This window comes from Acinonyx jubatus, chromosome E2, assembly GCF_027475565.1.
Source record: "Acinonyx jubatus isolate Ajub_Pintada_27869175 chromosome E2, VMU_Ajub_asm_v1.0, whole genome shotgun sequence".
NCBI classification, from domain to species: domain Eukaryota; kingdom Metazoa; phylum Chordata; class Mammalia; order Carnivora; family Felidae; genus Acinonyx; species Acinonyx jubatus.
The window spans coordinates 2,235,437-2,255,653 of record NC_069396.1 but is presented as its reverse complement, the minus strand read 5'-3'; the positions used below and the strand labels follow the sequence as shown (position 1 = coordinate 2,255,653).

The 20,217-nt window shown below is 52.1% G+C and overlaps 1 protein-coding gene across 4 annotated transcripts in view; it reads right to left on the bottom strand.

The window, feature by feature from the left end:
• Positions 1–1,515: 1,515 nt before the first annotated feature.
• Positions 1,516–20,217, bottom strand: part of ZCCHC14 (zinc finger CCHC-type containing 14) — a 55,566-nt gene continuing 36,864 nt past the window's right edge. Inside the window, exons 4-14 of one of the 4 annotated variants that reach the window (XR_003426307.2) lie at positions 14,266–14,337; positions 11,482–11,591; positions 10,739–10,833; positions 10,605–10,659; positions 9,316–9,595; positions 7,542–7,633; positions 6,712–6,839; positions 5,767–5,907; positions 4,204–5,682; positions 3,140–3,585; positions 1,516–3,049 (exon numbers count right to left, since the gene is read on the bottom strand). Coding sequence is in view for 3 of the 4 variants with exons in the window: in XM_027076367.2 (XP_026932168.2) it covers positions 3,530–3,585; positions 4,204–5,682; positions 5,767–5,907; positions 6,712–6,839; positions 7,542–7,633; positions 9,316–9,595; positions 10,605–10,659; positions 10,739–10,833; positions 11,482–11,591; positions 14,266–14,337 (2,508 nt within the window). In the remaining variant the exon portion in view is untranslated. Of the gene's footprint in view, positions 3,586–4,203; positions 5,683–5,766; positions 5,908–6,711; positions 6,840–7,541; positions 7,634–9,315; positions 9,596–10,604; positions 10,660–10,738; positions 10,834–11,481; positions 11,592–14,265; positions 14,338–20,217 lie in introns of all 4 variants that reach the window. The other 3 variants (XM_027076367.2, XM_027076369.2, XM_027076368.2) reach the window with 3 other exon arrangements.

The following is a 20,217-nucleotide window of genomic DNA, read 5'->3' as shown; positions in this document are numbered from 1 at the left end:
GGACTTTGCAAATTGAGCCTCTTCAGAACCCATGGTTTTAAATGTCACCTGACTCATTCTTTGGGGAGTCGTCTGCACTGTGGAAAGGAGGTCCACCCGCTCAGGTTCCACAGGCCCATCCTCTGGGAAAGACACGGCTTCCCTTACCATCCTTAAGATTCAATTCGTACGCCATCAGTAACCAGTATGTAAAACTAGCAAGGCATCAAATAACCCACCACAGAAGCAGGAAGAATACAAAATGACAAGGAGTGAGGAGGGTGCAACCTGATTCCACTGGGCGAATGCTCTTCAGGGACACTGGAGTGGGCCCAGAGCAAGCCTCTCGGTCAGATCCCGATTGATCAGATCTGCCGGTGCTCCCACCGGGCCGCGTGTGTGACGCTGGGCTGAGCTGCCGCCCCGCACCTCCACACACAGCGTAGTGCAAACTAGCTACAGTGACTTCTAAATAGTGAATTAAAACACCGAACCTACTAGCTACCATATTCACAAGCTGACTCCTGTGATCTTCTGGAGATTATAGATGATGCTGGTTGGTTGCTTTTTTCAAAATACCCAATCACGTACCTGCTTTGAAGAAAATAATTTTGTCTTTATTGTAAGTGCTAGCTCCCATTTCCTCAGTGCTTTTTAGCAATTACGAGTTTTAACATTTAAACACTTTCCAATTTTCAGTACTTTTGAAATAAAAATTAGAAAAGAAAGTAGAAAATTGGATATTTGGCTAAAAAAAAAATTTTAATAGTTGTTTTACCTCGACACTGTATTCTACTTCAATCTGTACATTCCACTTCCCCCATTCTTGAAGACAAAAAAATGGGGTGAGAAACTGTGATATACGATAGACCACACACAGCCAAGTGGCCATGCCATACCTACCTGGTTGCTACAGCATTTGGAAACTGAGCCCATGGTTTCACGAAAATGACTACGTAGTTGAAAGGGTCAGTCGGATCTGTGTTTCTAAGAAGATGAGGACATCTGAGGAAATGCAAAACGCTCTTTAGGCTTAACGACTTTGGTTGCTTTTGGAGAGAAATTCATCGGAGATAATACTGCCAGCAAACATTCCCAAGTCCAAGTATGGAAATTCACTTGGGGAGAGATCGCACAGATCGGCAGCTGAATGCTTTATGTCCCGTGTATGTCACATTTACGTTTCACAATTCTCACCTTGGAATGGCCTCACTGGAGACATCACACCGCACATGCACTTCCAAAGACAACTGGGGATTTTTCTAAGACCTTTGATGACTGGAACACAGCCGCACAATGTCTGGACTCATTTACCTCAATTTGAATGTCATACTTCAAATCAAAGATCTCGTTTCAACTTCTTGTTATATGGAACGCTAACTTCTAATATTTATCAAAATAGTCCTAAGGGTAACAACAGACATTTTCATTCCCCAATACTGACCACTAAAACAAAAACCCTAAATATGATTTTTTTTCCTCTTGTTATGAGATAGTTTTCAACAATTTCACCGTGTTGAAATAGGATTTATTTAAAATATTTCTTTTTTTTTTTTTTAAAAAACCAAAAAATTTAAAAGTTTGGCTTTCAGCACATGTCCAGGCCACCATAACGGCCTTCGGAAATATTAAAATCGTAAACATCAGTGGACACTCCCAAGTCTTCCTCTAACATCATATGACAAGTTCCAGGCTCGTACTCTTTAAGGCAAAGTTGTGTCAGTTCTCGTTATTTTGACATTTTGTAGTGTTTACAATTAAGAGATCAATGTCACATTCCCCCAAAAAAGTTGCCGTAAGCATCACCATTGCTTCAAAACCGTACGTAATACTGTGCACTGGGAAGAGAGACGCGTACAGAGGTCTGTCCATTCTGCATTGCATAGAAATGAAACTCTACTAAAATAAAACGCTAAAAAACTACTAAAAGCCTTTCATTAAAAAATGTAACCACTCTGCTTTAGTTTCTCTGCAGCCAGGAAACGGATCATAGAATTTGAAGCCTCACATCACAGTGCCTCAAATTCTAGGGTATTCTTTTGATTTATACCAATTTGGCATGAGGCTGATTGTCCCATTTTAAGAACGGTCTGAGTATTATGATTTTTTTTTTTTTTAATACATACTCCACTGCAAAATCCCTGGGCAAGGCCTAACCAATCAGTATTTTAATATGGAAGGCTTTAGTGTTTAAAGTAATATTGTTATTTGAGCAGAAAACTCCCTTTAGCTTTGAAGATTTAAGTCCCTACATTTCAGACCAAGCAACTTTCATTGCAATGGGGTGACACCGAGAGCTGGGTGGGGAGGATTTCTTTCCCACGTTGGATAAAACCACACTTGTGCAGATCCTGTGGCTCTGTCCTGTTGGTGCGGCCTCTTTCAGAGTCTTACCACTTTCTATTGTAGTTTTCCAGGTAACTTCTCACGGAACTAACCATTAATACACAGCCTAATACAAAAGAAGTGGACAGGAGAACGTTTCGAATCTTTTGCTCCTAAGTTACAGGACTGTATCATTGTTGAAATGTCTGTCTCCAGTGTGAATCCGTTAGCAGTCAGCCTTGGGGGCCTCGGGAGATCCGTGTGACATAAAAGAACTTGCCAACTTTGCTAAGGGTGTCGTAGCGTCCCTCGGAGCCAGCCCACGAAGGCCGGGCGGTTACCATGTCCCTGCGAGAGCTCCGTCGCGGTGGGAGACAACCAAGACTCCACGCTACTGACGGGCTGGGGAGGAAGGATTCTCAAAGCTCTGACAACTAGGGATTCTCTGGGACTTGGACCCTTAAGATATTAAGTTGTTGCGAGTAACTATTTCTATTTAATAATGTAGTTTAAATGTATTCGCAGAAAAAAAAAAAAAAGGAAAAGAAAAACCTGAAACTGCTGCAAGTGTTTTAAGGAGGGAAGGAGACGCTGACATCTTTGTCGTGTACCAAGTCACGCGGCCTGCTGGTGCCAACTCCTTAAACGCAGATTCTCCGAGTGTCTTGCACTGACTGGTCTCAGGGAGTCTGTCTCCCAAAACCGCAGAGACTGGCATCAGTTTACATTCTTCTGTAGTGCAATCCTTAAAAAGCCCAGAGAGATTAGTGTCTAACCACTCAAGGAACAGAACAAAACAAAAACAGAACAAAACAGAGGCGACATTTTCCCTCACCCAGGGGTGACCAGAGTCCGACTGGTGGAACGCCACGCAGGGAACTCCGACCCTCAGTACTCGAGTCCGATCTTGCGTAGCTGCCCTGGAATTACATGTGAGCCTGGAAGGACCGAGGATGGCGATGCTCCTCAGGAGACGGAGGTCTCTGCATCGCGACCACGGTGGAGGCGCCGACCAGGCGAGTCCTGACGTCAAGCTCCAATCTAGGATTTTGGCAATAAAACTGAGTTTGATGCACTCCTACACTAGGTTTTCTATCCAGTCTAGTAAAGTAAAGCACCTTTGGATTAAAAATATTAAGCTCAACAGCAACTAGACTTCTCGGTCTTGTATTTAATTTCCTTATGTCTCCATGGCTTAATAGTGTTCTGTTGCCAGAGGAAAATATCAGTCTGTGGAGTCCAGACTTTCTGCTGGAGGGGCATATTTCAACCTAAAAGTACCTAGAAGTGGGGGGGGGAGGGAGGGGGGGAAAGAGATCAAATTTGAATCACTGCACAGTTAGCACAAACAACCAAGCTGTCCAAAGTTCTTTCTGGAGATACTGCTCAAGATGCGGTGCTGGATACCTGGACCACCTCTTCTCCCCACCCCCGAAACTAGACTCTACGAGTGTATCAGCGCAGACCAGGGGTCCCCTGGCTGGTCACCAGCCCAGTCCTCTGTTGACCAGGAGCCGGGACGGGGGCAGGGGTGGCCTGACCGGCACCACAGGCCTAGGACCTGCAGCATCTAGACTCACACGCCACACCCTCGGTTATCAGCTCAACCCTGAATCCCCCCCTTCCGTGCTCCCCTCCGCTGCATGGCAGGAAATCCCACCAGGCCAGACGACCCGTCCCTGGCCAGCTAGGCCCTTCTAGAAGAAGGAGCAGGCTGAAATCAACAGTCTCAAAGACAAAGTAACCCTTCCAGGGGCTTCACGGCCTATGGAGAATCCCATGCTTCTCCAAAGAGCATTTGAAACATTAGTGTTCGCTTCCAAAAACAAGCCTGCGAGATTCCCTAAGGAGTAAGCCCTTGGGGGCGGCTCAGTCCGCCCCGTGGCCGCCCGCCTTTACCTTGCCGATTGAAGTCCATGGACGGCTGCTTGCAGTCCTGAGCGCGGTGCCCCGTGGCCCCGCAGTTGTAACACGACAAGTTGCCACTCTTCTTATGGCCCGGGCCGCCGCCACCACCGCCGCCGCCGCCGCCGCCCACCAGCCCCGGCGCCTGGTACACGCCCGCCGCGCCCGCCATGAAGCTCTGCACGGGCGGCACGGCGAAGGCCGACTGGCCGCCCAGCACGGGCTCGGGGGGCACGCCGCCGCCATAGGGCGAGTGCACCACGGGGAAGGCGCCGCCGCCGTACTGCTGGGCGCCCACGTAGCCGCTGCCGCACACGGGGCTGAAGGGCAGGAAGGGGAAGGGGAAGACGGACGGCCCCGAGAACGGGTGCTGGAAGTAGTTGGCGTAGCTGACGGTCAGGCCGCTGGAGCCACAGCTGCCGCTGCACCCGCACGAAGTGCACACGACGCAGCCCGGGGGTGGCGCGGGCGCGGGCTGCTGGGGCGCCGACTGCTGCTGATGGTGGTGGTGGTGGTGGTGGTTCTGGGCGGAGGCGGGAATGTTCCCGGGGGAGCCGGAGCCGCCGCCGCCGCTGTAGAAACTGCTTTCGGGGGCCGAGGAGAGCGCGGGGCTGGAGCTGGGGGCCGGGCAGCTGGGCACGGTAGCCATGCTGGCGAAGGACGTGGAGGGGTGGCTGCTGGAGGAGGCAGTGTTGCTGTTCGCACAGAAGCCGCCCTGCAGGGGCCCCACGGGCACACTGCTCATCGCAGAGAAGGCAGCTTTGGTGTTGGCGGTGTACAGGGCAGTCCGGGGGTTTATTATTGCAGGGGGCACGCTTATTTGCACGTTATTAGAACAGGGAGTTTGCCCGGAAATGGCAGAATCCGCGGGGACGGATGAAGACACCAGGAGTTTGATGGGGGGCCGAGCCACGTGGAAGACGGTGCTGGACGTGCCCGCAGCAGCGGTGCTGGTCTCCCCGCCCGGGGCGGGCTGCGGGGCCGGCTTCAGGACTCTGTCCAGCGCGGACGTGTGCACGACTTTGGCGCGGGGACCAAAGGAGACGGTGGGTGACACGGCGTTGCTCTCGGCAAGCGCGGAGAGGACCTGCAGGGGCTGCTGGGGGCCGGGCGTGGGGGCCGCGTCGATCACAGCGTGGCCGAAGTTCTTGTCCACTTTGATGCCGCCTCTTGGTCCCGAGAGCTTACTCCGTTCTTCGAGAGACAGCAGCGAGTGCACGGAAGGCGGGAGGAGCTTCATGTCCGCGCCCCCCCTCTCCGACTTGTGCACGGAATTCAGCATCCGGATGGGCGCCAGGTGTGAGGCCGCAGCCATCATCTGGGGGGGCAGGGCGTGGTGGCCCGATGGACTGGAGCCCGCCTCGTTCTGCACGGGGAGAACCTGGGCCGTGGGCCTGGCAGAGCTTGAAGCGAAGTGGTTCAGGAGCATGACGGGCTTCTCCTTGTCCGAGCCCTCCAAGTGAATCTCCACACCTAGAGACGGGGACAGAGCGGTCAGCGCGCCGCCCCGGGCCAGCGCAGGGCCAGCAGAGTGCTCGGCACGCCGGGCGTCCTTACGTCTGTCGTTCTCCTCGGCGCTGTCCGAGCTCTCTTCCCGGGCCTGCACCCCCATCGGGCTGGGCGAGGAGCTGGAGCACTCGGAGGAGCTGCCTTCCCGGGCCGTCTGGTGAAGGGGCTGCTCCACTTCCACCCGCAGCGCTGCGGAAAAGGGGGGCCCACACGGGTCGCGCCGGCCGGCGGCTATCACACCCTCCCCGCTGCCCCTGTGAGGCGGGTGCCATCACCCCACTTCAGACAGGACCCTGACGTTCGGAGAACACAGACTGCCGAGGGCCCACAGCGAGTTACTCACAGATGTGTGCGTGGCGCCGGGGGCCGCTGTGCCTCCCTACTCAAACGCCTGAGAAGGGAGAAGGGTCCCCCGGCCACCACGGTGCTACGTTAAGTAAGATCCACAACACCGAGGGACACCCGACACCCTGTTTTACAAGACCAAGGGATGTGACAACTTTGTAGTCAAATAACCACTTAAAAGCCACACAGGCATGTTTTTTTTCTTGGCTGTTACTGTCCATACGAGGGGCGGCCATCACAGGCGTCCTCCACCCCGTCTGAAGAGGTCCCCCGAGAGGGAGGCTGCGGTCAGGCAGGCTGGGCAGTTCGGGCCAAGGACCTAAACATGACCTCTCTGCACCCGCCTGGGGAAGGAGAGTATCTTCATCTATTTTGGGGATTTCCTTCTCTTTCCCTCTTGCCAGGTAGCTTCTGGCTCTACTTCTTTTGCCCCAACACCTTCAGGCGAGACTCCAGCTTCTAACCCAAACGTCCCTTCTATTTTCTAGCGGTGGAGACGGTAAAAGCCACAATAAGGAGAAGTAACTGTATAGACTAAAATTATGCAAATGGCAATAGGGTGCGGTCTGTGATCTAATGATTCTCAAAAGGAAGGGCCCGAGATCTTGCATCACGGCCACCCGTGCCCATCCGTCCGTCCACACCTACCTGCAGCGTGGGCGCCTCGCACGGTCTGCACGGGACCCACGTGGCTGGTCGGGGGGACGCGAGCCACTCCGCTGCCGGTGACCGGGGGTGGAGCTGCAGGGTTCAGGCACCGTTTCTCTGACTTCTCCCTGTGTGGCAAGAAAGGGTGCGAGCAAGTGAGCGCTCAGGTCCTCTGCGGAGGAACTGCTTTCGTGCAGATTCCTTACAGGGGTGACTGCCCCGCACATGTCCCCAGGTGTGGAAAACGAGGCACTGTGGCTGGTCAGATTCACTGCCAAGGGCCTTGCCTGGCACACCAAAACCACATCTGTAGAATTTTAAAAGCATTAATGAAGCTTTGATAAGCAATCAAAATAATCCAATCAATGGCATTTAACTGTAAGTGCTGGTACCTGTTCAGCGTAGAGGCCGCTTTTAGGAAAACAGGCTTGGGCGATGTAATGTGGATCGAAGACAGCCAGGCCTGGACCCACCCCGAAATATCCACTGGCCCTAACTGACCAGCGTGCTCCTTACAACCAGGCACAGTTAGCAAAAATGGGAGAATTCCAGGCGTCGCCGTCCTTCCTCGTCTTCCGCCTTTAGGAAGAGCCCCCTCCCCTACCGCCTCTTGGCAGACAGTCTCTCCTCTGCTGTCCTGCCCCCGCTCCCTGGTGCACTCAGTTGACTTCTATCTCCTTTGTTCTGCCTCAGGTGAATTCTTCCAACGCCTAGGTTTCCACCTGATCATCATCCCACATTTGGGGGCCCCCATCTGATCAGGAGACACCCCCCCCCCCCGTATGTTAGAAATGAAAATAAACACACACATTCTGCAGCTGCACACTTACTTCTCCAGCTCTAGCTGAGTCTTGAGTTTTTTCTTTGCTCCCATGGTGAGGGATTCAAATTTATTTAGATCTTCCTCAGTAAGGCTCAGAAACTTCCATAGAAGAAAGAAATTACAAAGTTATTGAGAATCAACTTTGAAAACAAAGAACCTGAGACATAACTTAATAAGTGCATTCTACCAGTAGGAGAGGTAAATGGATCAAACCTAACTGGACAATGAAAGCCTTGGGAACATGAGGTCACTTGCTAAACGATATGGTGTCCCTTGTTCAAAATACGAAACGGTCACTCTACACATGAGGCTCACAGGCCGTGTCCCCCAGGCCCTCCACTCGCCGCCTGCAGAAGCCGGGGCACCTGGAAGGTCCACGACAGGCAAGTAAAGAAAATGCCCTCAGTTTCCACTTCTACAGAGACTGGACCGGTGGAAGTGTCCCCCTCCTGTCCTGGGATCTACCCCCTCAAATGCAAGCCATTTATTCTCCTGCGGACAGGGACTGTTCTTTTAACAGCGCTTTTGTCTCAAACACCACCACTTTAGGGACAAAGCCACTTTGTCCTGAAGCAAGTGATCCAGAAGAGCAGAGCAGATGTCATCTGAATCGAATGGCTAGCTAACCGGAGGTCTGACACCAAGAAAACACAACACTCTGGTTCCGTAATGTCACCGGTGATGTTTATGGCTAAAATTCAACTCCTACATTGTAACATTTTAAATTGACCACGAGGCAAGGCTGGCAAAATGTGGTTTTCAAGAGTTATGAATCGTAAGCCAAGGGTATTACCAATACAGTAAAATCTTGGTTTGTGAGCATAATTCATTCCAAAAACATGCTTGTAATCAAAGTACTCATATCGAAGCGAATTTCAAGAACCACTGGCTCAGTTGTGATCATGTGACGTTCAGCATCATGTACGACTCATAGTGCAAGACATTGCTCGTTTATCAAGTTAAAATTTATTAGAAATGTTTGCCCGTCTTGCAAAACACTTGCAGAACAGGAACAAGTTACTCGCAATCCCAGGTTTTACTGTATACTTAAGAGCCGTCTTTTATTAGGTACTAAAAGCTTGATTTCTAGGTTCAATTGCAGATTTTTCGACACATGAAATTTTTACATAGCTAAAAGCACCGAGTGACTGCACCCAGCAGGGGGAGTCAGTTCAAACACTGCTACAGGCCTCATTTAGTTTTATTGCCAAGACACCAAGACTTAAGAAACTTCAGAATCTTCTAGAACGAAAAAATGCTCACCAAAATTCTCTATTGTAAAAAACTATCCCTATGTAGAACTGCTCGAAAGACACAAAACTGATCTATTCCTTTTGGTTCTATGACCCTCAATCGAGCCAGATCATCAGTGGGTTGTTCCCTTGGGTCCAAGCATTCGGGACCCCTGTAAAATGGGCCCTTCCTGCACCGGAAGGGAGCGTGCGCACCAGAAATTCCCCATTCCTGCCGATGGCAGGGACGCTAGGGGATACGATGTCCTTCAAATTGCACGGAGTATCTAACCTGCGGAGACCACAGTTAGCTTTAAAAAAACATGTTTACAACCAGTCCTGTTCCAGTTTTTGCTTTGGCTGCAGGGAGACTTCAAATCCAAACCCACCACCCCCCTCCAGTGAGCGTGCAGGACTTGGGGCACACACCCGTAGGTGTCAAATACCAGGCCGTGTGACTTCCACAGCATGGATGGCAAGACACCCAACTCAAGCCCGCTAGGAACGAGCTCAGAGGAAGACTACGTTGCCTGCGGGTCACCCACGTACCTTCTCCATCGTGAGCTGTTTGAAGACGGGGTAATACTTGTGCAAGCGCAGTTTCCTAAGCCAGTCTAAGATCCCATTCTGCTCCTGGGTCTGAGGGGTCTGCAGACTGGAGGGCATCAGGATGGCAGGCGACGTGTCCATCTGGGCCCGGTAGGCCAGGGCTGAGCCGGCACCCCCCGCGTGGGAGCAGTGGGGCAAGGCGGCCGCGGTGGCTGAGTGCTGCATGTGGTGCTGGGCGCCGCTCTGAGAGGAGGGGATGCCGGCCACGCCACACACGGGCCTGTGGGGACAGCAGACAGGTGGTTGCTGCCGTGGACGAGAGAGAAGGGCACGGGGGCCAGCTCCGACAGGCTGGACTGCACGGGAGGCCCAGCCCCTGCCGACATCAGAGCCCTTTTTTGCCGCCGCCCCTCCCCGACACCACCACCCTGAAGGCGTCCGTAGCTGTGCACACGTACACATATGTGCACACGCTTCTGTATCTGTAGGGTGTGCGTGAGTACACGCATCTGTGCGTAGACAGGTGCATTCGTACGCTCACGCTGGAGCGTATGCACACGTATGTGTGTTCGTGTGTGTCACCGCCAGACTTTTGGTTTCACTGTCTCATTTGTTACTTCTGTCATACGTGACAGAACAGACTCCTACATCTTTAACAACTGAATGCGTGTTTTCTGACCGAGTCCCAGCAGCAGGCTGAGAGGAGCGCTCCGCATTCGGCTTTCTGCCCTGGCCCCATTCACACCAGACCGCAAATCCACACGTGTATCGCGTGCTCCCTCTGTGCCACGCGGAGGGGAAGAGGGCAGCACTTCCACGGGCCTCGTTACCTGACGGCATCGTCACACCATCTGTGCACCTGTGTGACTGTGACACGGGCCCATTTTAATGGCCCGTTTGTCCCCTGAGCACTGCGACAGTTGCTGTCGGGCCTCATGCTGACAGAGGATCCTTGGAGCACTGGCTGTGCCACCTCACGGCCACAATCGCTCCCTGGTTGCTTATAAAAAAGAAGATTCCCTGAAATTCTGGTTTCCTAGAATGTGTGGGGCCCGGAGACTGGCATTTGCGATAAAGGGTCCTTGTGAATTCCGGCTCCAGTAGCTCAGAAAACCACTTGTTTCTCTATGTGGAGAAGTCATAAACCAGAGCATCTGTATCCAGTCCTCTCACAGCATTATTCGAGACCAACTCCAAAAATGACTTCACTCTGGGAACAAGTCTTTACACATCATCAGCAGAAGCTCCACCCTGACCTGAAACGTGCTGGTTACCCAGGAACGTCTCACCTTCCAGACACGCCCATCACGGTGCCCACTTTGGAAAGGGAAGGGGTGCCAGGACCTGTAAGTTACAATAAATGTCAGAAAGTGTACACACAATAAAACGGTTTTATGTATTTAATCACATTTCACAAACTCACTTGGACTTTGAAGCTGTTGGGTGGGAGATGAAGTGCTGAAAAATTTCTTAATGTGGTCATTTTTCAATACATGAGAAGGTAATGAAGTCAAATACCTAAAAATTAAACAAAGTGGTTTTATCAGCATTAAGGTGGTATTCCCAAAAACTCACTGGGAGACAAATTTTAATTTCCAATGAAGAGAAACACACACTAGAGTGAGGTGAACAAAAGCACCACAACCCGTACTCTTTCTGCTTCAATTCAGCTGGACCCCTGTTACGACTCTTACCACCCCCCGGGGCCACCTCCGTCGCAGGGGCTGGGTCTCCGGGCCCGGACCCAGGCAACAGGCCTGCCCGCTCCGCACACTGACCAAGCCAGGGCGCGCTCTGCGGCTGGGGGACGCTGGCCGGGGGACTTCATCGGGCCCTGTTTTGCCCTGCAACAGTCTCAACTTTCCACTATGGGACCTCATTTCATCAAACTGTCAAAATCACACTAAACAGTGACATATACTATGAAATTCCTTTACTCGTATCTTCAAAAGCATGCCTTTCAATTCTCCATAAGGGAGGAAAATCCATGGAGGCGAAACAGAGACCCAGACTGCTGAACACAACATGTCCCCTCAAGAGCTGCTGGGGTGACCACGAGGCTCAGGTGTGCACTCGCCCAGCCCTGGCCACGCCACAAGGCCCACGGGCAGGCACCACGGGGCAGCACCCCTGGCCCGCGGGTGCAGGGGCACAGTGGCGCATTACCTCAGGTCCGCTTCCAGATCCATGTGGCTTCGCTCTACGTAAAAGGAATCTGGGCCAGCCAAGCAAGGAATGAATTTCTCCAGATTTTCTTCAGGGTACAGCTGAGGTAACTGAAAGAGACAGAAAAGCATCGGAGGTCTGTCAAAATTCACTTGACACGGGAACCCCTGCGGTTGAGAGCTGGGTAGGTCCTGGGTGCTGACATCTGTGGGACACTATAGCCCACCCTTGTCTCAGATCTCTGGGATTTTACTTCCACTCGGGATGGGAAAGCCACAAGAGAACATCACTCCCACCACAGCTTCAGGAAAAAGCTTGGTCATCTACACAATCTCCTTCCCGTGAGTCCATCAGAGAACTAAGTTGCGAGGTCACTATGTGAACTGAATTTCAAGAGGGACCTGCCCCTCCAAGGAGAGACAAAACACATGACCCATCTCTGTGGCAGAGCACAAGGAAGAGGGGGCCACCACGCCAGCAGGCAGAAGAGGTCAGAAGATGGGACACTTCCCGCAGGCTGAGTGTGGGCCAAACATCAGTCAGGCGAGAGCCCCAGACACCAGGGGAGTGTGCCCTCCTTCCCAAGCTTGCTTCCACAGGAGACTGGAGAGAGTCCCCAGGGTGGCAGAGGTGGGGGCTGGCTACCCCTGGGGGCCTGGCAGGAACCCCCAATGCCTCTCCCTGGAGCCTTCTCTAAATCCGAGACAAAAGCCCTTAAGCCTTAGGGATGAGGCGGAAGCAATACCCTCCTGCCTCTACAGGAGGGGAGGGAGTCTGCTTGGCATGAGGCCACAGGCAGAGACGCCCTGCTTCTGGGGGGAAGGTAGTACGCGCACGACCCTCTGGCCCTGATGAAAAAGCAAAAACCCTCTTGGGCAGAGGATGCTACGCCAGGACAAAGCTGGGATCAGCCACTGTTGGGGAAGAAAGGGGCAGGGATGCAGAGAAAGCCCCCCAGGGCCCCGTGCCTGGGACTGAGGCTGGACCAAGGGGATGGAGAACACCTCACCCCTACGTCTGTTACCAAGCAACAAGTGACCGCAGTCTCCCCTCCGGTTCAGGGAGAGCCCCTCCGGGCCATGGACACAGAGGACTACTGAGGGCTAAGAATGAAGTCGGACCACTGACAGGAACCTCTGACACTGCAGGCCCCTCCCCCGGCTCCAGGTGCAGTGAGGGACCAGAAGCCCGCAGGGTACACAAGCCCACAGCAGCAACAAAACCCAAACCCAGCTCAACTCCTGACTGGACCAATGCGAGGACCACCCCCCCCAAGGGCCTGAGAGCAGCGGCAGGGCGCCCATTCCCAAGCAGATACATGGCTTCCCTCGGTTTCTACATTTTCTAAGCACGATGTCTATCATTCAGTCAAAAATTGCAAGATACAGGGGGAAAAAAATAAGAGGGAAAAAAAACTACGGTCAAGCTAATCATCAGAGCCAGACTCAGAGATAACCCAGATGCTGGAACTATCAGACAGGATTACAAAATAACCATGATTAACATACTGAAGGATTTAGTGAGAACACAGACAACACACATGAACAAACAGGAAATCATAGCAGAGAGATGAAACTTGAGTAGAAGACGTGTCAAACAGAAAAGCTAGAAGAAACAAAAAAAACCCAGGGAAACAAAACCACGGTCCCAGAGATGAAGAACTCGGCACGTTAACTAGCCTCAGGAGCAGCCTGGGCAGAGGTGAGGAGAAGCCCCAGGGAACTTGAAAACAGGGCAACAGAAACTGTCCAACCAAAACACACAGCGGAAAGAGCAAGGAAAACAAACCAAGCACCCAAGGGCTGTGGACAATGTCCAAGGTCCAGGTGCATGGAGCGGACATCCCAGGGCCAGAGAAAGGATGGGGCAGAAGAAACATGTGAAGAGATCATGGGTGAGAATCCTCCAGAATTAACAAAAGGCAATAAACCAGATCCCCAAGGAGGCCAGGGAGCCCAAAGTCCAGCAGACAAGCAGCACTGCGCCCACCCAGCGGGTCCAAGTTCCCGCCTGCATCACCACAGGCCAGAGCGATGGACTTCGTACCAATCGAGAGGCCAGGCACACAGGAGAGGAAATGCAGCGTTCTCAGTGTGACAGAGGAAAGTGCATCCAGGGGGAGGGGCAGTGATCCCAGAAAGCATGGCTCACAGGCCAGGAGGAAAGGCGCCAGCAAACAACTTCTGTCTGAGCTTTTAAAACAGGACCCATCACCTGGATTTTCTCCTACAGGATTACGTCCTTGACTTTATAGTGAAAAACGTAACGCTCGCTTCGGAGACACCTTACATACGTCACTCCATGAAATAAGGGGACTCATTAAGATGCACCTGCTTTGGCTAAAGACAGAGGTTCACCACTCTGACCCGGGCCAGTGGACTCCGAACACGTATTAGCCATAAAGGCACACACGTGCCTACGTATGTACACATGTCAAGTGGCATTTAGTTACTCCTGGAACCTTTTGTTCAGGTGACAGCTGTTGAAACAACTGGAAAATCCAGTATGTACGACAGACCCAGGTGGAAGCAGGTGGAGTCTCTCTGAGCCTCCGCTGCAGAGTAACCACACCAAACACCCCTCAGCTGCCTGTGCAGGCCACAGCGTCCTGCGTCTTCGTGCTCTCCACAACTGCAGGGAGATCGGATCGCGGCACCGGGGACCAGGCTTTTATGGCCATGCACCAATTACTTGCTCTGCCAGCTGAAGGAAGCAATCCACTGAAATCACTCTGCAGTGTTATCAAGAGCCTTTTAATTTTTGAAGAGCCCTTAATTACCTTACCTTTGACATAAATTCAGTCACTTCAGAGGAAGATTTGGTTACTGATGTTACTGAAGAATCAGACCACAAGACCTTGAAAACAAACAAACAAACAAACCTTAAAAACAGACGCCACATGTGTGACTCACAACGCACCTGCCGGGGAATCTTCGTGGGCACAGGTGCAGTGAGCGTGATGAGCCCTAAGTGTGGTGGACCTTGTGAATGGGGTAGTTACACATCCCCTGACTCGTGAGAGGAAAGCTCACCTGGCTCAAGTCCCTTGAGGCTTAACTTCCTGTTGTGTGCAATTATTCAAATATCACCAATTACTCACAAGCATGGAGGCTGAGGCTGGCTCCACAAACTCGTACGCAGTCGCTGACCCTCACGACCGGCCGTGTATGCCAGCGCCCACCGTCCTCAAGTGCACCTCCTCTTAGGTCAGAAGGAGACAAGGCCCCTGCCCTCAGGGACCTGACAGAACAGGCCCGGGCCAGTCAGAACTAGCAGAGTGCTGGGGCCACGGGCTGGGTAGAAAGCACCAGAAAGGGCTTTCTGGAAGAAGCTCTACAGTGCCGCGTGTGCCCAAGACTGTCCATACTGCACTTACTCACCCGCACACGAGGGGTGGGAGGTTGTATTTCATTCCGGGGTCAAAGCGGGTCTCCCGAGACGGACTGCATGCGCCCTGGGGGGAGGGCTGTGTCACCTCCCTCCCATTTTTCCAGTGTTTCCTGACCACCTGTGGGCACCACCAACAAGTGGGGGGGGGGGGGGGAAGGTGAGAAGGGGCGGGGGTGAATGGAGGTGGGGGGAGGCGGGGGTGAGTGGGGGTGGGAGGAGGCGGGCGGGGGTGGGGAGCAGCACTCAGGTGCCTGAACTGGGAAGTAGCATGTCCACCACAGGAAGAGGCGCACGGGTGTGAGGGGTGAGGCGGGCAGGGCCACGACAAGAGGGGTTAGACCATGAAGCCGGGATTTTGCCCTCAGATCCAGAAGAAGCCACTGGAGGGTTTCAAGCCCAGAAGTAAAGTGACGAAAAAGAACGCATTATGTTTCCAGCGATGGAGTAGACAGAGCGTGGCAGTTTGGGTGGCCCCCTCTGCTCCCCTCTCCTGCCAGCACCTTCTAAGAAACAGCCCACTGTGGTTGCTGACGGCACCCCACGTCCCCTTTTCTCCGCCAAAATCCACACGAGTCCCTTCCATCCCCACAGCTGCCGTGACAAATATGAAGGTGGCCGTCTCACCAACCTCCCACGAGACACAAGCCAACTGAGGAAAGGGGCTCCTCCCCTGACCTCGGAGCCTCCGGTGCGCAGCGGCCTCTCCGCGTCACACGCTGGCGCTCTCTGAACGAATGTGCCTCGCCGCTCAGATGGACCCCACAAGGTGCACGTAACTAACCTGCTCCTGCGTGAGACAAACAACTCTCAAGACACCGGCCACACATTTGGAGCAAGCTGCTGCCCATGAAATACCAGTACCATCCACGACCAGAGGCAGGAACGCTCTGGTCCTTAGACGCTGGGCCCAAAGCACTGCTGACGTCCCGCATCTGTCAAAGTGCAACACGGGGTGGAGGATCTCTCTTCTCCTCGTGCCTCTCAGACCAGGGAGGACTGAGTCCAGTCGGAGTCTGCCTCTTTCTGTTCACGTTCACATCCGTGAATGCATCTTAGACCCCACGAAACACGAAATCCAACGCCCAAGCAACAAGCGCAGCATGGACAGATCACGTTATGTTGAAACAGACAATCTGCTGCCCCAGAAGTCATGTGCTTTCAACAGGCAAAATCACTGCAGGTGTCAGCTCCTGATACATTTCCATTTACTTCCCAACGGAGCTGATAATTCAGCCTAAGGCAGACAGAAAGCAAGGGCTCACTTCCAGGCCGGCCTCGGCACCACCATGCTCTACAGCTGACACAGCTTCCTTCACGCTCACCCTCAGCCTTCCCCGCGTGCCCACACCCCTGCACGAGAGGAGGGCACAGGCCCCGGGAGGGGCATGGACACAGAACAGCCTCATGGCATGCCACATGCTAGACACATGTCCCATCAAATCCAAGGTGGCACCAATTGTAAGCTACCCCATTATCTTACGTACCACCAAGGAAAAAACTTGCCAGACAAATTATGGCACAATATTTTCCTGTCGCTTGTACCTATTCAAAGAGCTACTAAGACAGACTGTAAAATACCCCAAGAATAAACAAAATGCAAAACGTGCACAAAACAGATAGACTACGTCACATTATGTCTCAGTCCCCTGACTTACTTCTCAGCTCCATCCCCGACGTCCCTGTGTCGCCCACAGCACCTCAGCCAGAGGCCCTGCCACAGCCCGGACGTGAGCAGGCGGGCCCAGCACTAGAATATCTAACACCAGGCCTTGGAGAGCCCAAGTAGGCCTGGTAGAAACAAAGGCCATGTGCGAAGAAGAAAACAGTTCTAAAAAACTAAAAACAATCATTACTATTCTCATTGAACTACAGAAGAAAGCATAGCCAAGAACAGGATGCTATGAAAAAAGAACGACCAGAGAAAGAGCGTTCCTTGAAATGGAAACAGGACAGGAGTGAAAAATTCCATTGAAGAGAGGGGAGATGATGCGGTCTTCCATAAAGTGGACCGAAATACCAAAGGGAAAGAAAACAGAGAAAAATATAAAAGAAAGAACCAGTCTTGAGATCCAAAATGCAGACAGCAGGAGTTCCAAAGCAAGAAAACAGAAAAGCAGAGAAGAGGAAATCAAAAGGGAGGATTCAGGACGAGGCCCCCAAATGATGGATGTGAGTTTTCAGGTTAAAAGGGTCCATGCAGTCCCAGCACAATGATGAGAACAGACCCACAGCCAAGCATGGGTGAGGAGTGGGCAAACACCCAGGACTGAGGAAACCCTGAAAAGCACCAGTGAGACAGGAGTGCTCCCCATTTCCTAAGGAAGAGTGATGTCCAGCCGCCAACTGAGTGTTCGCAGCACCACGCCAGGAGCATACAGACCTCACACACTGTACCTCCGGAGCGCCCTAAGAAGCCACCAAAGGATGACATAAGACCCGAGAACAGGCAATGGTGCCTGCATGGAGGGAGGCAAGTGGTGGTGAGGGGAGAGCCGCGTGCCCACCAAGGACCGCCGCTCCACACGGCAGCAGAGTCGCAGCTCAGAGATGGAAGCAACGGGGTGCCGGGACTGAGTGCGATGAGGGGTTTCGGACGACTGGGGGACTCCTAGGGTGAAGCCACTTCTAGGCACCGCTGCTTCAGCAGGAACCAAACCGGCACACAAACAGAGACAATTCCAGGGAAAGCCCTGAGCATGTACCACGTGGCTCCAGGATCAGCAACCCTCACACAGTCACACTACTACCACGCAGCCACTGTGGTACACATCAAGACACGCTGTTCCCTGCTCCTCCTGGCCGTGGACGCAGAATTACTGGACTCTCCACACTGTGTATACAGAGCTGATAGAAACAGAAACTTAATTCAAAAAATAGTGGTCAAGACTCATCTTTGCCAACGCTGAGATGATACTCAGAGAAGTCAAGATTATTTTGAAATGAAAAAATAAAACTTCCAAAGAAAAGATCTAGCACTAAAATAAACGTAATGCCTGGATTCCTGGGAAAGAATGGCACAAAAAGAATGGTTTTTTTTCATTAATATTGTTCCACAGTTCTTTTTAAGTCAATTAAAATCCTACAGTCCAGTAAGTATTTCAAGGGGTTGGGTCATCTTTTGGTCTTTTTTCCCCCTCTCTATCCTCACATCTAACAAGAAAATCTTTTCATTAAAAAAAGGTTCAGTTATTCCAGTGTCTTAACAGTGAGAGGGAGAAAGCTGGTAAATGCGGACATTTCCCACGTACGTGGTTACGTACTAACTTGGGATTTCCAGTCGCTTGCTTCCTGCCTCCTGATCTGCTCTCCTCAGTAACCAGTGACTAGCAATGGCAACTTCCGCAAAAGACACAACCAACTCCATGGAAAAGAACAGGAAGCACAAAGCGCAACCTGTAGTGCAGGTTTACATACTGACGGCATCTCAATCCGGCTACACGGGCCCTCCTATAAAAGACACCTTTCATCTGTCTCCTGGAAAACAGGGATATGTACAAATTAAAGCTGGAGATACACAGGACTGCGAAGACGGTGGGCAGGGGCCGCAGACCCCTCCCGGACCCGGGAAGGCTGGCAGGAGGAAGGCTTCCCCGCGTCCCCTCTGCTGCCAGCACACAGGCCCACCGCCACGCGCGGAGGACGCCCCTACAAGTGTTCTCCCTGCTCTAGTCCCAGAACAGGAGCTGTCTATTTCCGTGCAAGAGATGCCACACTTAACGGACAATTTAATTTTCATTAGTGAGGGTTCTGTGGGCAAAAGGAAAGGCTTAATCCTCAGGTAGCTTTTTAAAAAAAGTTTTACTGAGTTATAACAGACGACGAACTGCACCTATCTAAAGGGTGTAAAACTCGGTAATTTTGGGCACGCATTTATGCCCAGGAAACCATCACTCCTGTGGATACAATGAACACACCCGTCACCTCTAGAAGCTTCCTCCTCCTTTCCTGAGGAGGCTGCTCCTGCGTCACTGTAGTTAGTGCCCACCTCCTACAACCTTCTGCAAGTGGGCTCGGACAGAATACACTCTTTTCTGGCGAGGGCTCTGGCTTTTCATACACAGTGTCATTATTTGCACATTCTCCACATTGCTGGTGTAGCAACAGCTCAGTCCTTTCCACTCTGGGTAGGCCCACACCCTCCTGTGGACGGATATTCGGACTGGTACACATAAAGCTGTCGTGAACGTTCTTGTACAAACCTCTGTGGGAACAAATGCTTTCATTTCCTGCGGATCAACACCTTGGAGAAGAACCGAGGGGTCAGACTTCAGGGAAATATTTAACTTTGCGGACAACTACCAGATACCTTGTAAAGACACTGCAGCCCTGTGCACACGCCCCACCAGTGTGGGGACGGTCCCCAGCTGCGGCCACCACGTGGGCACGCAGAGCCTCACTAGGGGTCTACCTGACGTTCTCCTAACGACTAGTGAGACAGACGGAGTATGTGCTCACTTGGGACATCCGTCCTCCAAACACGTCCTCTGCTCACGTGTCCGTTCACATCTTTGGCTCATTTTTTATTGGGTTGTTTTCTTATCACTGAGTTTGGAAAGTTCTTTACAAACTCTAAATAAAAACTCTACCAAATATGTAACTTGCAACCACCTTCTCCTGGTGTGTGGTCTGTCTTTGCACCTCCTCAAGGCGCCTTTTTTTTTTTTTTAATTTTTAAATGTTTATTTTTGAGAGAGAGAGAGAAAGAGAGAGAGAGCGCGCGCGCGTGCGCGCACGCACAGGGGAGGGGCAGAGAGAGAGGGAGACACAGAATCTGAAGCAGGCTCCAGGCCCTGAGCTGTCAGCACAGAGCCTGATGTGGGGCTCAAACTCATGGAACTGTCAGATCATAACCTGAGCCAAAACGAAGAGTCAGATGCTTAACTGACTGAGCCACCCAGGCGGCCCTCAAGGTGCCTTCTGGGGACCAAGTTTGACATCCTGAGCAAGTCCAATGTATTTATTTTGTCTTTTATGGATCATGTTCTTGGTGCTGTTGTGAAGAAATCTGCCTCGCCATACCGTCTTGTATGCTTTCTTCCACACTCATAATTTTAGGCTGTGCGTTTAGGACTATGACCAGTTCTGAAGTCATCTTGTATAAGGTGTGAGGTTTGGTCAAGGTTCCTATTTTTGCATATACGTGCTCGCTCGGGAACTGCTTGTTGAAAAGACCATCCTTGGTGCACCTGGGTGGCTCAGTTGATTTAAGCATCCAACTTTGGCTTAGGTCATGATCACACAGTTCATGGGTTCAAGCCCCATGGTGGGCTCTGTGCTGACAGCTTGGAGCCTGGAGCCGGCTTCAGATTCTGTGGCCTCCCTCTCTCTCTCTCTGCCCCTTCCCCG